This window comes from Eurypyga helias, unplaced genomic scaffold (assembly GCF_000690775.1).
Source record: "Eurypyga helias isolate BGI_N326 unplaced genomic scaffold, ASM69077v1 scaffold10567, whole genome shotgun sequence".
NCBI lineage: Eukaryota > Metazoa > Chordata > Aves > Eurypygiformes > Eurypygidae > Eurypyga > Eurypyga helias.
This window is the reverse complement of record NW_010263683.1, coordinates 69,196-83,384: the sequence shown is the minus strand read 5'-3', so window position 1 is coordinate 83,384 and position 14,189 is coordinate 69,196. Positions and strand designations below refer to the sequence as shown.

The 14,189-nt window shown below is 44.7% G+C and overlaps 1 protein-coding gene across 1 annotated transcript in view; it reads right to left on the bottom strand.

The window, feature by feature from the left end:
- ST5 (suppression of tumorigenicity 5) overlaps positions 1–14,189 on the bottom strand; it is a gene marked incomplete at its 3' end in the record, with an annotated part of 63,390 nt that overhangs the window by 9,255 nt on the left and 39,946 nt on the right. The window contains exons 7-10 of the mRNA XM_010156136.1: positions 13,898–13,942; positions 11,299–11,483; positions 10,534–10,643; positions 8,271–8,340 (exon numbers count right to left, since the gene is read on the bottom strand). Of these exons, the coding sequence (XP_010154438.1) occupies positions 8,271–8,340; positions 10,534–10,643; positions 11,299–11,483; positions 13,898–13,942 (410 nt within the window). The remainder of the gene's footprint in view (positions 1–8,270; positions 8,341–10,533; positions 10,644–11,298; positions 11,484–13,897; positions 13,943–14,189) is intronic.

Genomic DNA, 14,189 nt, shown 5'->3' with positions numbered 1-14,189 from the left:
AAGCCATGCCAGGAGCCTTGGATAGCTCCCAACCAAGAGCTGTCTCACTGAGTGCCAGTAAAAACATCACATTCCTGGGTCATCTATAAGACCAGAAACAATAACTGCTTAGCGCTCTCTCAAACATTCTCCTTTATGAAATACCACTGCTTTCAAACGTCTTAAAGGCTAGATGTCTCTGAGAGCTGGGATTATCCCTCCTTGCACTCCTCATATAGGACATCCTTTTCTGTTATTTCAGAGGTGACTTCTTGCAAACAGCACAGCCTCACAGATGCATACAAATCATCTGTAAGAGGCAGCAAGCAACAGCCTCAGGCAGAGCCATTCTGAGGGGCAGGGCTTCTCAGATTTTAACACTGGCAACTTTTCACACAATCTCCCTTCTCAGCTGCTAGTTTACACTAAAATACCTGATCATGTGCTTTAGTTTGCTTATTTTCCAGAAATACATGGTATAGGATATGACACTCCTCCCTTCTCTGCCTGGACTCATCTCTTCACTAGGGGACACTTGGGCACTGGGTCTGGCCAACAGTACTGGTTTAACCTCCTCTCTTCCCAGAAGAGAGTGCTTCCAAGCCGCAGGCCCTACAGGGTAGCTACAACGCCTTGGAGTCATGTCCTCCAAGGCTCACTCTTCCACATGATGAACAGGTCCAGTTCAGGGAAGCTGTATGGTCAAGTAGCACAGCTGAGAGGCATCTGAGTGACTGCCTTAACGCACTCCACTCCTGGAAGAAGAGGGATGGAGGGGATGATGTTTTGGTTTTGATTTGTTTTCTATTTGTTTTCATGGAGTCCGGGACATAGTCCAGTATCACGAATGAAACTGCTAATGAGTTTTGTTGATAACGAGACAGTTTCCCAAGAGGATGAACATAAACTGACAAGAACTTGGCTATGAGATGGAGGAGATGAGATCTGCATCAGGGCTGGTTTGCAAGTGGCTCAGTACAGTCTTTTTTATAGTGAATTTAATCTGAAGTTTACTGACTAAAGCCCACTCCAAAACCTCGTTTGGCAGGAGAAACAGGAGGATTTTGCTCCAAAAAATAAACCTGCCATTTTTTTCTTTCAAATCACACCTCCCTGACCATGTGCTTGAAATCTAGGGGAGCCTTCAGAGATCTCCTCCCCGTCTGGCATAGCACTGAAAGTCTCTCACACACTGCACGTGCCTTCTTTCAAAGCAAGGCAGGCTGTCCCCACGGTATGCATACTTACCAGCCATTCAGACACATAACTCAAGTGTTTTGGGTTTTTTAAGATACTGTGGAGGTTGTGGGGTGTCAGTAAAGCTCCTGGTTTCACAGCCCCAGAAAAAACGGGAATACTACTCCCAGCATGTTGACAGCAGAGGAACCAAAGCAGTTGGGACCAAACACAACGTTTTTCCTCCTGTACTTCTCCTCCCAGCTTCTCGCATCTACCTGAAGATACACTGTGTGGAGAGGAAAGGCAGCAAAACCAGACCTACCAAACCGCAGGAAAAAGCAACGTGCAACACAGACCTACCTGCCATCTCAAAGCAGCAGGAGTGCAGCAAAAAGCACATTAACATCAACCTGAAAACTCCAGAAGGTCTATGCTCCTTCCTCCGCAAAATGGGACAGGACATCTCACCTGAGATCTTCTAAACAATTCCCCAGAAAGCATTACTAGGAAAACTAGAGGAAGGGCTGCCCCAAAGCCAGATGGCAAAGGACCATCCCACATCCACAGCGACAGCCGAGTTGCCTGCAGGAAGCCTCCTTTGCAAAGCACATGCATTAGCTCTGCCAAAGCCTTTAAGACCCTGGGCTCCCTTTGAGACCAGAACTGTAGATGCTTCAATTGCAATTAGCTGTTATTAAAGGAGTGTAACAGAGACAGTACATAAAACTAACTCTAAATGACAATGCAAATGCCATTTTTACACACACATTGTGTAATGTTTATTGCCTTCTACAGGAGAGTGAAAAGGACACTATTTTATTCCTGCCTAGGACTGTCTTGATCTTGGAACAATGAAAGATGCAGATTCAATCCAAAGCTTAAACAGGGAAACACAGTACTCCTGAAGAACCTCCCAGCACATTTTTCCTGCTCAGTTATATGAAAGCCACACACAAGTTGATAGGGTGCATGTCTGGAATGGATGACATCAAGAAGATAGAGAAGATGCCTCCCATGAACATTTTTCTGCATATACTAGATAAGGCTTGGCAGTTTCAGAGAGAGACATACTGAAACGCCAGCCTGGATCCTGCTTGGAAAGTCTGCTGTTTTGTTGCAAGTTTAATTTAAAGAGTGACAGACCCTGCTGAAAAGTAGATTTGCAGAAATCAGGTTATTGTGTCAGTTCAGATCACAATCGCCTCCTCATGGCCACACAAGGCCTAGCCTCACCAGCAAGCCAACATACCCAGAAACAGAGATGTTCTTAATGGTGTCAAGAATCAGAACAATCCAAATGTTGAGAGTCTAAAATGAATATGTCAGTCACAAGTCAGCTTCTGTGGCAGGTCTTGATTCCTTGTTAGGGCCAATCCAAATTCAGACCATGAGAAAACTGTGGGTGTTTTAAATCCAACAGCTTCTCTTAAGGTCTTCTTGTTGTATGTGAAACACGAGCTTTTAATGCCAGAGCACCCAATGTGTGCAGGGCTGTCAGAGGTGGTTGGGGGAGGGCAGGATGGAGGGAAGAAGGCAAGGGGAAGAAAAGATTTTCCAGTGAGCTTTTTTCAGTTTCATAAACATTAGTCTGCATCCCACAAAAGTTGCTTTTACAGTGTAATGAATATCCCTCTGCTGCCCCAGCCAATGCAAGATGAACTCGTCCCACCTAATGACTGTTTTTTATGTTTTAATGTACACATTTCATGTTCAAGCATCCACTCCCCCACTGACTCTTGGGGCTCGCCCATCTTAGCCTAAAAAACCCTTTTATATGAGAGGGAAGAGAGAGGTAGGATAGGGTGAAACAGACCCTGCAATTTTTCATATTATTTCTGCGAGTACAAAGCTACCAGCCAAGAAATCCTGACATTGTCTGGGTCTTCTCAGATTATCTGCCCTGTATGATAGAAATGTCTCCTACTGTTCCCATGAACCAGCTGCCAGCTGTAGCAGGACATTGTTTTGATGATGCAGTACCTTATTACTCCAGTATTACCCCACTACCTAGAACTAGCACCCCTCAGCATCTGCTGCAACTCCCATGGAAGTAAAGCCCAAGATGCCTGTGAAGATCCCATCAACCAGCAGCTTTCATGCCATAACTGTTCCTGGGGACCAGGCCTGGCACAGATGTGGATCCCAGCCATAAGGCCACTAACAGCCCAGGCTGACAAGAAGCTGCACCGGATCCAAGCATCTCCCAAAGGATACAGGCCTGGTGTCTTTCTGGCTGTCTACACTCTTTTTCTGGGCTCCAGAGAGCATTCATGGTCTCCCAATAGGGAAAATTTTGCAGATTTTCCAGTACTGGTGACTTTTGCAGCTGAGGCTCTGTCAGCAGTAAACCTGCTAAAAAGGTCCCTGCTTTCACCACTGTGATCCTTGTATATCCAGAGAAGAGCTAAGACTTCAGCCACACCCTTTAGAAAGCAATTTTTTTTTAACATATTAAATTAAGGCAATTAGTAAAATGAAATTATACACTAAGCCAAATTAAAAATCTGTATTTTACAAGGTACGCTCAGATTCATGTTACAGCAGCTTCACTCCTGTTCTTTCCCCACCATGTTCCGCTGCTCCTGTGCGCCTGCTCTCCCTTCTGCCCCTGCCCTGGTTGCTGCCCCATAGCACCGGGGACACTGCAATGCCCACTGGAGAGGGCTGTGACTGGGGGCATTGTAACGTCCCCTGGAGAGGGCTGTGACAGGCAGGGTGAGGCTAAGCCCCCAGGAGGAACCGCTCAGATCATCTTTGCTGCTGACACGTGTGTAACGCAGAGCCATAGCCCACGAACAGCTCTAGAAAAGAGCCTCGCAAGTCGATGAATTAATTAGCCGGGAAAAGGAAGTTAAATTAATCGGAGTCATTAAAGAAAACTGTCTTGTGTGCAGTAAAATGGCACAGTTAATGTTTCTGCTACGTACTGGCCCATTTCCTTTTGTAGGAAGATGCACATCTTGTGTGAGATGTACTTCTCACATCAAGCCGGAAAGCATTACACGATTGCCTTGGAGGTATCAAGATGTAACTGGAAAACTTCACGCAATCTATGGAAGCGCAGTGTTTGGTGTGGTACAATAGGTTACATTCCATTCTAATCCTGTTCCAAAATGAAACCAAACACGATAAATACATTTAAAGGGGATACTGTACTGGATTTGTAGCACAAACAGAACATAATTGTCACTGTATCCCTTGTTGTAGTTTTGGCAGGGTTTCAGCACACCCCCCCAAAAAAAAAGGGTCTGGAAGAATCTGAAATCTGAAGGCAGAAAAGAAGTGGAGCAGTTTGTTCATACCACAGCATGCCAAAGGAGAACAAGGCTGACAAAAAGTGATTGTCCGGTAAGGAATGGTAACACCAGCCTCCGCAGAAGGCACAGATAGCCGTCCTCGGAGGATGGGCCCATCCAGCCGTGGAGCCTGCTGCCGAGGACTGTCAAATGCTCTAGAAGGTGTGGGACACATCTCGCGGAGTACTACAAGAGCACCCCTTGCCAGGACAGCTGGGGAATATTTTCTAAGGAATTAGCCTCACAGCAGTTGGCTTGTCTGGAAGCAGAGCAGTTTGTAATGATTTTAGGGTTTTCTTATGGTTGTCTGTTACACAGTATGGCCTCACCTTTCTCTTATGTAATGTTTGCCAAAAACAGCATGTAGTTCCCAAATTAAGGTTATTGCATTTGACAGAACTTGTGAGTTGGGAATGGGACTAAAGAGAGGAGATGCTGCGCACTCCTGGACATCAGAGCCACCCTAGTGAACCTTTCAGAAACTGCTCAGGAAATTGGACACCCAAATACAAATATCTGCTTTGGTGCCCAAGCCTCTGGCATACAAACAGTGCCTGCAGAATTTACCTGTTTGTTGCCTGTACGAACTCTGTATCCACACACATAAAATCAGAAACCGTGCGCATGACTGTAAATGGAAATATCACTCTGAGGTGCACATCAGTGAGGCTATTCTACCCAGGCACCGACTTGCAGGGGACAAGAAATTGTTACGCCTTGTGAGCACAGCAGAACCCTATGGAAAAGGCACATCAGTAACAACCCCAATCCCACCATTTCTCACAGCAGAACAGAAACAGGTTGCAGGATCCAAATAACAGCAGATCTCTACTGCTTTGCCATTTCCCAAATAGAGACATGCCAAGACGTTTCCCTGCAGCTTCTGAAATCCTCTTTTTTTCTAAGCCACAGACTGTGCCAGTTTTGCTCTCAGAAGGCACAGCAGGATTCGCCCCAGAAAGGGACACGCTGGCAAAGTACAGTGATATTGCTCCACTTTCTTCTGCTGAGTAGGCTGTACCAGTGAGATGAGACAGGTCACCTACTGCATGTCAGGTCTTGGAACCAGATGAAATATCCTGAATTAATTGATCTCCCAGGGCAGGAGCAGATCAGCTTTATAACTGGCTTTATAATTCAATTATTAGGTAGATTTAGCAAGACAGTACTTACTTTTCCCTTTTAAAATTATTTTTTGCTATCTGGTTGATTGATTTCTGCCATAGCCAATGGAGGATAAAAACAATCTCTAATGCTCTCTCAAAACACCATTTATATAAAAATGTGTAGTACTGACTTAATTCTGTTCCCAGTATTTCATACTATGCTAACCCAACCTCTGCACCAGATGAAAGTTAGTGTTCTATTTTTATGTTGCCTTTAATGTAGGGTGGATTTCACTAAGCCTTAAGTGAGAAAATACACCTAAATTAATCCTTCATTGACAAACTAATTCAACATTCCCATGCATCCATCTTTTTTATTGTGGCTAACTATTTCAGTCTCAGCCTGTTCCAGGATAAACTGTTTTGCATTTCACAAACGTAAGCTCTGTGCATGATTCCGAACGTGCTAACATTCCCAGAAATATAAAAGTCTTAAAGCACCTTTACCTGGTAGAGTGAAAATATGCCATAATTTAATTCTAGCCAACACTGAGGTTTTGTTATTTTTTTCCAAATATGCCTTATTATCATTTTAAATGACAACACATAAAGAAGTAATTGAATTGTACTGCTGCCCTACATCTTGTTATGCCAATTTATACCAGCAAGGACACAAAGAATCATAGAAGTGTTCTGGTTGGAAAATTTAAGTTTGGATAGACCTTTAAGACCATTAAGTCCAAATGTCAACCCAGCACTGCCAAGTCTACTCTAAACCATGCCCCTGAGCACCACATCAACTCATCTCTTAAATCCCTCCAGGCATGGTGGCTCCACCCTCTCCCTGGGCAGCCTGTTCCAATGCTTGACAACCGTTTCCATGAAGACATTTTTCCTAATACCCAATCTGAGCCTCTCCCAGTGCAACTTGAGGACATTTCCTCTCGTCACTTGGGAGAAGAGACCAACCCCCATGCCCTGTACACCCTCCTTTCAGGTAGCTGTAGAGAGCGATAAGGTCTCCCCTCAGCCTCCTCTTCTCCAGACTAAACAATCCCAGTTCCTTCAGCTGCTCCTATACAAACTTGTTCTGCAGACCCATCCCCAGCTCCGTTCCCTTCTCTGGACACGCTCCAGACCCTCAATGTCCTTCTTGTAGTGAGGGGCCCAGAACTGAGGAAAAGCACCTTCTAGGTGCTCCCCTTGTTTCTCTCTGAGCCACCCCCGTAGCAGCCCCAGATCTACTGCAACACAAGCCTTCGCTGACATTTCCTTTCCACATATAAACCTTGTGGCCCACACTTAGGCTGTGTTATACAGAGTGAGCGAGTCTCTGTGATGCTACCTACGGCAAATACCGCCCACAGAATAGATAAACAAGTTTTCTGTTATGTTCATTTAAATGAAACTTCTTACAAATAGAGAAACCACACACAGCAATACCTCCCAGACAGAGCATCTGCTGTCTGCACACAAGGAGCTTTGCCATAGACTAAGAGCAGGGTAAGAGCAGGGTCAGGAACGGGCAGCACGCAGGATGCAGGGGGCTGTTCTCAGGCCAGCCAGTTGCTCTGTCTGCTGGAAGCCACTGAAAGCTACTGAAGGCAGGTGGTCCCTGCTTGGAAAGATGGGAAATCATGGCAGAGAGGGAAGGAAGAGGAAGTGACAGTGTCCCCTTCTCTTCAATAGCGGGTACCTATTTACAAGTTTGCAATGCTGCCACAGAGGTTCATTTTGCACAGACAGTATGCAAAACGCTACTGCTGCATCCAACATCCATGTGAGCTCTCCAACCAAGTGTAGGCAACTGTCATGTGACCAGTACAGGAGCTACGGCTCCCTAGTCACTCACAACCAGCTCCAAACCTACCTGAGAGGTGACAAACACAAGCTGGTGCTGCTGTATGCTTTGCGGCTACCCAAAGTCAGATCTGCAGGATGGACAGCAAAATGCCTGTTCACGCTGTGCTTCACCTCCCACAACACACTTCGCAAGCCTTCCTGCAGTTCCCTTCCCACTGTCCCCTGACAGACACACACACACACTGCCATGCCCTCAATTTATCAGGTAACCACTGATTTTCCAGGTGATGACACAAAATTTGGTAGGCCAAGTCAGGTCCCTGTACCGCCAGCTGCCACCCCTGGCCATGAGGACTCAAAAGCAGCCTGAGGACCTAGACCTCCCAGCACTGGCATCAGCTTATTGCATGGTCCTGAGCAAATGGTGATGGTGGCCTGCTCTCCACCACTGTTGCCCTCCTACTCATCCGGGTGGCTTATTTACCTACATCACAGACCTGCTGCAGACTGATGAGGCAGTGCTGGCAGAGTACTTTGGAGATGTAAGCAGCTATCCAAGAGATAAACACTACTCACAAATGTTTAGAAATACCACAACTGCCTTTCTTTGCAGTGCTATAGTATTTCTGATTCTGCTTGAAAGCACGTAATATAAAGAATTTTAAAAGTAATTGTTCACACAAGAAACTTTCCACAGTCTTATGAATTTCCTACAAGACAGCATCTATTTGTTTGAAACAGCCATTACAAATTGTTATTTTACTTGAGATCCTTACATTTCCAAACTTCAGAGTGAGTAACTCCATTTTCTTTTAAAACCACGAGAGACACCCTCAGAGTTCAGACTATAGTTTTGAGATATTGTTTAAAAGAATTCTGCATTTTGAGGTGAAGGTGATGCACTTACCAACAGCCTCCTGCAATAACCAAATCGCCGGCTCCCATCTTCCCCAGTCAGCATGAAAGAGAAGGTCTCACTACAAGAAAATAAATTGCCCAGATCTTACTAGAAGAATAACAGCATAGCTACGAGGTAGGTCATTCAGAAAGGGATACTGCCTTATCAGCCAGAGATTCTACCCACTGGAGGGTCTTCTCTCCCTCTGCCCATCATCTCAGCATAGTCTGTGAACAAATTCCATCAGTAGTAGAGCAAAAGTATCTGCAGGGCTGTGAACAACCTAGCTATCTTTCTATAAGAAGAGATGGGTGCTGAATTTCAGTGGTACGACAGTCCCTTTGCAATGCAGAAGGTGCACAAGCATCAGCTTTTGAGGGCCAATACACAAATACTGTATCTCCCTTACCTTTTAGCTAGATCCTGTCTTTAAACTGTGCTTTGTTCTTAAAGGGAGAACCTTAGGTATACTCCAAGAGCGGAGAAATCATTTTCTAATCCAGAAACAACACAGATTTCCAAAATCCAGCTCGTTTTATATTCCCATCTAGGATAAGTACCATGTGTGACAGGGAAGTAAAACAACAGTTTAAGGCTATAATTATAGCACAGGTAAAGGGATGGATGTGTGACTTTATGCCTGGACTAAGAAATATTCCTGACTGCTTTACAAGGTTTAAATGGCATTATATAAAACACTTTTTCTTCATCTTGGAATGCCAGGGTTTACATAATCAGCTGTATATGGGAGGGAAATCTTGTTTCACTAACATGGGCTCATGAAAGGTCTGCCTAGGAGAGTGGCAGCAGAAGAGGTGAAACGCTGTGTAGGCAGGGCTGTGTGCTTCTCATACCAATGTTGCCCACACAGTCAGCCATTTCTCCTTCGGACTTTTCAATAACTTGCTATTCAGGTGCTTCCATGTACTGAATAATACAGCCAAGCCACACAAAATACAACATGCTTATGTTGCATGTGCCACATAAGCCATTAAGTTCCATACCTTGGAATACCTTCCAGATTCTTGGCTACAGTAATTCCTGCAGTGAATGCTAGTTCCTTGTCCCCTCTAGGCACACTCCAAACAGGTCTTACTTCATTTACATGTCTCAGAAAATGCATCTTTAGGAAGTTATGTCATATTCTAGGGGAACATAAGTGTGACCCCACCTGCAGTACTGCATCCAGTTCTAGAGTCCTCAGTACAAGACAGACATGGAATAGCTGGAGCCGGTCCAGAGCAGGCCCACAAAAAATGATCCAAGGGATGGAACACCTATGGGGACAAGCTGAGAGAGCTGGGGTTGTTCAGCCTGGAGAAGAGAAGGCTCCAGGATAACCTTATTGCAGCCTTCCAGTACTTAGAGGAAGCTTATAAGAAAGACGGGGACAAACCTTTTAGTAGGGCCTGTAGCAACAGGACAAGGGGCAATGGTTTTAAACTAAAAGAGGGTAGATTTAGACTAGATATAAGGAAGAAATAATTTACCATGAGGGTGGTGAAACACTGGAACAGGTTGCCCAGAGAGGTGGTAGATGCCTCATCCCTGGAAACATTCAAGGTCAGGTTGGACGGGGCTCTGAGCAGCCTGATCTAGTTGAAGATGTCCCTGCTTATTGCAGAGAGTTGGACTAGATGGCCTTTAAAGGTCACTTCTAACCCAAACCATTTTATGATTCTATCCCTTCTATTACACCTATTCTACTACTTCTACACCTTCAGATCAATAGGTTCTGACACATCAATGAAGGGAAAAAAGGATAAATTGTCTGAGGTTTCTTTTTTTGAAAACGAAAATGCAAGCCTCCCTTCCCTTGTCCTTCTCCTGTAGTCATTCATCTCCAAGGGAAGGAAGATGAGGCTCCTCTAGGCTCAATAAAAAGTTCTCAGACCAGCACTGCTTTGAGCCAAAGGAAGAGTTGTCCTGCAATTTTAGACAAGCATTCTGGGGTAAATGACTAGGGCAGGTGGTGGGGAGGGCCCTGACCTTTTTAAGATTTGTTTTAAATACTCCATTTATGCTTTTGGTTTTAGCACTGAGAGGAACCTTCAAACCTCATCCCCTCAGCCACACAGGCCCATGAGCCAGGCAGAATAGGGAAGAAAAATAATACAGAACTTAAAAAAAAAAAAATATTACATACAGCTGCTTGAGCCTGAAGTGGCCAAGACTCAAACTGCTACTTCCTTAATTGGGCATCGGCGAGCCCGCAGCTGCTCCAGATGCACTCCATCAGCACCATGCAGCAGAGGAGCACCGGAGAGTTTACCTGTTGTATTCAGAGACAGGGAGCCAGTCCTTGGCATCAGGAAAGCAGAACTGAGGGATAGCCTTGAGACGCTCCTCCGCTTCACGCATTTGCTTGGTTGGTCTTTCTAGCTGCAGGGGAGAAGACTGAGGGTCAGTCAGGTACTGTTAGTGCCAGCTTCACAGCACCTCTCAGGAGGAGGCATTACTAATGAGCTCAGAAGAGCAAGGGCCCATCAGCTTGTTCTTTATTTGTGCTTGGCAGAGTGAGGTATGACCCCAGCACAGGCTTATAGGTGCTACTACAACAGAACATAATCACTGTTGGTGATTTTTCTTTTCTATTTTTTTAAATTGTCTGAAACTCCCCCATTGCACAACAGCCACTTAAAACACAGTCCTAACCTAAATTCCTTTCTGCTGCAAGAGCACAAGAGAAATGCCATAGATCAGCAAAAGTCTTTCCATTGACTTCAGTGAGTTTTGGAACAAATCCTAATATAGCCAAACTGAGGTAGAAGTGAAATATTTAGAAACTGAATTTAAACACCGTCTTTAAAGCACCTACCACCAGACCAAACTCTCCAGCACTGGAAAAGATAAAGCTGTGAACAGGGAAAGCATTGTCACCTTCTCAATGCTCTTCACTTTGTAACAGATCGCTTTGGAAATATTATGAAAGCTGAATGATTAACTCCATCTAAAAAATAGATTTCTGTTATTTTTCCCCACTTACTCACTTTATTGGTCTTAGAACAAACTGTACGTAAGAATTTTTTTTTTTTACCTTGGGAAACTGATATGTCACTTCTGGGAGGTAAGTGTTTTTAGAGGGCTTCTTTTTCAGTGAAACTACCACAAAATACTCAAATAACTCCCGTTCCTGCCATTCAATCAGCTCCAGTTCCAGGGTTCGATAGCTTGGAGCCCTCTTCAGCATTGACTGGATGTGTACTAGACGCTGGGTATGAGCTAGCATTAAAAAAAAAAAAAAAAAAGAAACAGAGACAGATCATTACCTGGGACTGTTATTTGTACGTGTGTAAGCCACGGCCATTCACAACGGAATTGCAACTTGCCAGCATATTATTCCAAACATGTTCTCCTTACAAAAGCAAACCTTCCTACTTAGTCTCCCTCACTAATTGCACTCATAAATCAAAACTCTCTCCAAGCACTGAAGTGATGCAACACTAAGTCACTGAAATAATTTGCAGTTCATAACTGTTACCCTGCCAAAGGTCTGCTTTTGCTTCGCACGTGAGACTAGACTATAAGCCCTTATGTGGCTGTGCAAATGCACTAGGGCCTCCGGGGTGACACATCTCAGGCCTGACCTGGACGTGGTGTACACTGATGAAAAACAACTGTGACCTGTCCCTGTGTAGCACAGCTTTATGCTAAGAACCACTCAAGGTGTATTTTCTCCTTCTCTACAGCACAGGAGTAGTCCGTCCAAGCCATAGAATGGTCTCCAGGGAAGGGGGAAGGAAAGGAAGGAGATGCAAGTTTCCTCCTCATGGACTGCTTTCCTTGTGCCAATTGGATTGAGGGGCAGTCTTCGATTCACGGTCACATCCAATCCCGATTCAAAGATATGCCTTGATCCAGTGACTTGTCGCTAGGCATCCATGGTGGACTAGACAGTAACATCATTACCAGTTCTGGTAGACCAAGAAGTGAAAACTGCTAAGTAAAAGCAGCTTCCTGCATGCTCTTTCCCACCTCTTCACACCAGGATCTCTGTGCAATGGCAAACAAGTTGTTAGCAGCGCATGTCAATCCCTCCAGGCTGTATTCACTCACACTGCCCACAGTTTGCAAAAGGCAGACTGTGCCTTGTGGTAGGGAAATAAGATGTCCCAAGCACTTGATCACAGCAGTGATTAACTGACAGAAAGAAAGGGAAACCCCTCGATGAACAGCTGTCATATAACTGGTTCAACAACACAAAAATTAAAAATCATTTTGATAAGGCACTTCGGTCTTGGTGTGACTGCACCACTAGGGAAAATAAATTCCAAGAAAAAACCTGCCTTGTCCTACCCTGAGACAACCCCAACAGTGCCAGCAGTGCTTCATATTCATGAGAGGTGAAACCAAAGAGCCCACCCCACCCCAACAGATGGGGACCCCATGAATCCTCTCATGCTACACGTGACGACTTTGGCTCAGGGTGGCCTGAGAGCATCAACGTAACTATAAGAACACCCCGAAGCAGTCGGTTAGTGAGCCATCAGAATGAAGAACCTCCATTCCACAACAACGGTGGGGAAAGCTTCCCAGTTTCCAATGAGATGAGGCTTTGAGCAACCTGGTCTAGTGGAAGGTGTCCCTGCCCATGGCAGGGGGGTGGGAACCGGATGGTCTTTAAGGTTCCTTCCAACCCAAACCATTCTGTGATTCTATGAAATCAGAATATCCTCCCAACAGCAAGAGAGGCCAGGCCCTCTTTGTCTTCTTTCACGGGCTCTGAGCAAAAGCAACCTCTATTTTTTGACACAAAGAGACACAGAACTGAAAGTGCTTTTGGGTACCTGCCCACAAAGGAGCAATGAGTCTTTTTCCACACATCACTGTACGGTGTGGCATACAGCCTCGTTTGGGTGGTCTTACCACCACCTATCTGGAACAAATCTGCTTCCCTAAGACAACTTTTTCCAGCAAGTTCTCACATGAACAGTAAGCAGGTGACATCCGCAGTAGACACAAATGCTTGCCCCTTACCTTATAACCACAGCTCTGTGCTCTTGGGTTTTTTCCCCTTGCTTACTAACAACATGATAGGTTTTTAGTAATAAAATCTTTTGTTGCTGCCTTCAACTTTTTTATAGTTCTGTGTATGAGGACTTTTAAAAATGAGGGACTAATTTACTAGCCTGGCTCAAGCAGAGTTTGTGCAGGTGCTATGCACTGATAAAGGAATTTCTACAATTTGGAGACCGTAGACCTATAAAAGAGTGTAAGAATCGTTATGCTGGATCAGACCCAGAATCTTGCCTCCAACAGCAGCTAGCTGTAAACATTTAAAGCAGGGTATGAATACAAAGAGAGCATATTTATCCCATCTCATCCCTCTAAGTTGCACCCAGTAGTCAGTCTGGAAAATATCAGCATCTGTGAAGTGGCTGACAAAGCAAATCTATCAAAGGTCCTGTTCTTCATTATATGACACAGTTGCCAAATCCTTGTTAGATCCTCACAGCTCATTTTGTCCTTGCTTTCCACATTCATGCTCCTGTGCTGGAAACTTTGTGAGCTCTGCAGTAATGGAGTTAGCATAGCTTAGGAAGGAAAATACAGGCCATGGACAGGAATAGCATGCAGTAGCAGGAGAATGTACGTTGATAAGGTCTGTGACAGCGGCTGGCTTGAAGTTACCTTACCTTTAAACCTGTCATCTGAGTCACTCTCACTCTCGCTGTTCTCATCTGCAGAGGAGACAGAGGGATCAGTTAATGCAAAACCAAAGCAAACATAAACTCAGGTTACTGTGGTGAAACTGGGAAAAATCTCTCTCACACTGAGCCTTGTGATCGATGCATGCTCTCTCCTCAGTTTTAAAACATCTTGAAATAAACAGCTGAATGACTCCTTAGATTGTGTTTTCCTTGGATTGTTTCAATCTCGTTTGAGAATAAGAGCTTCATTTTTATGAAATTGCAGAACTCATTCTCC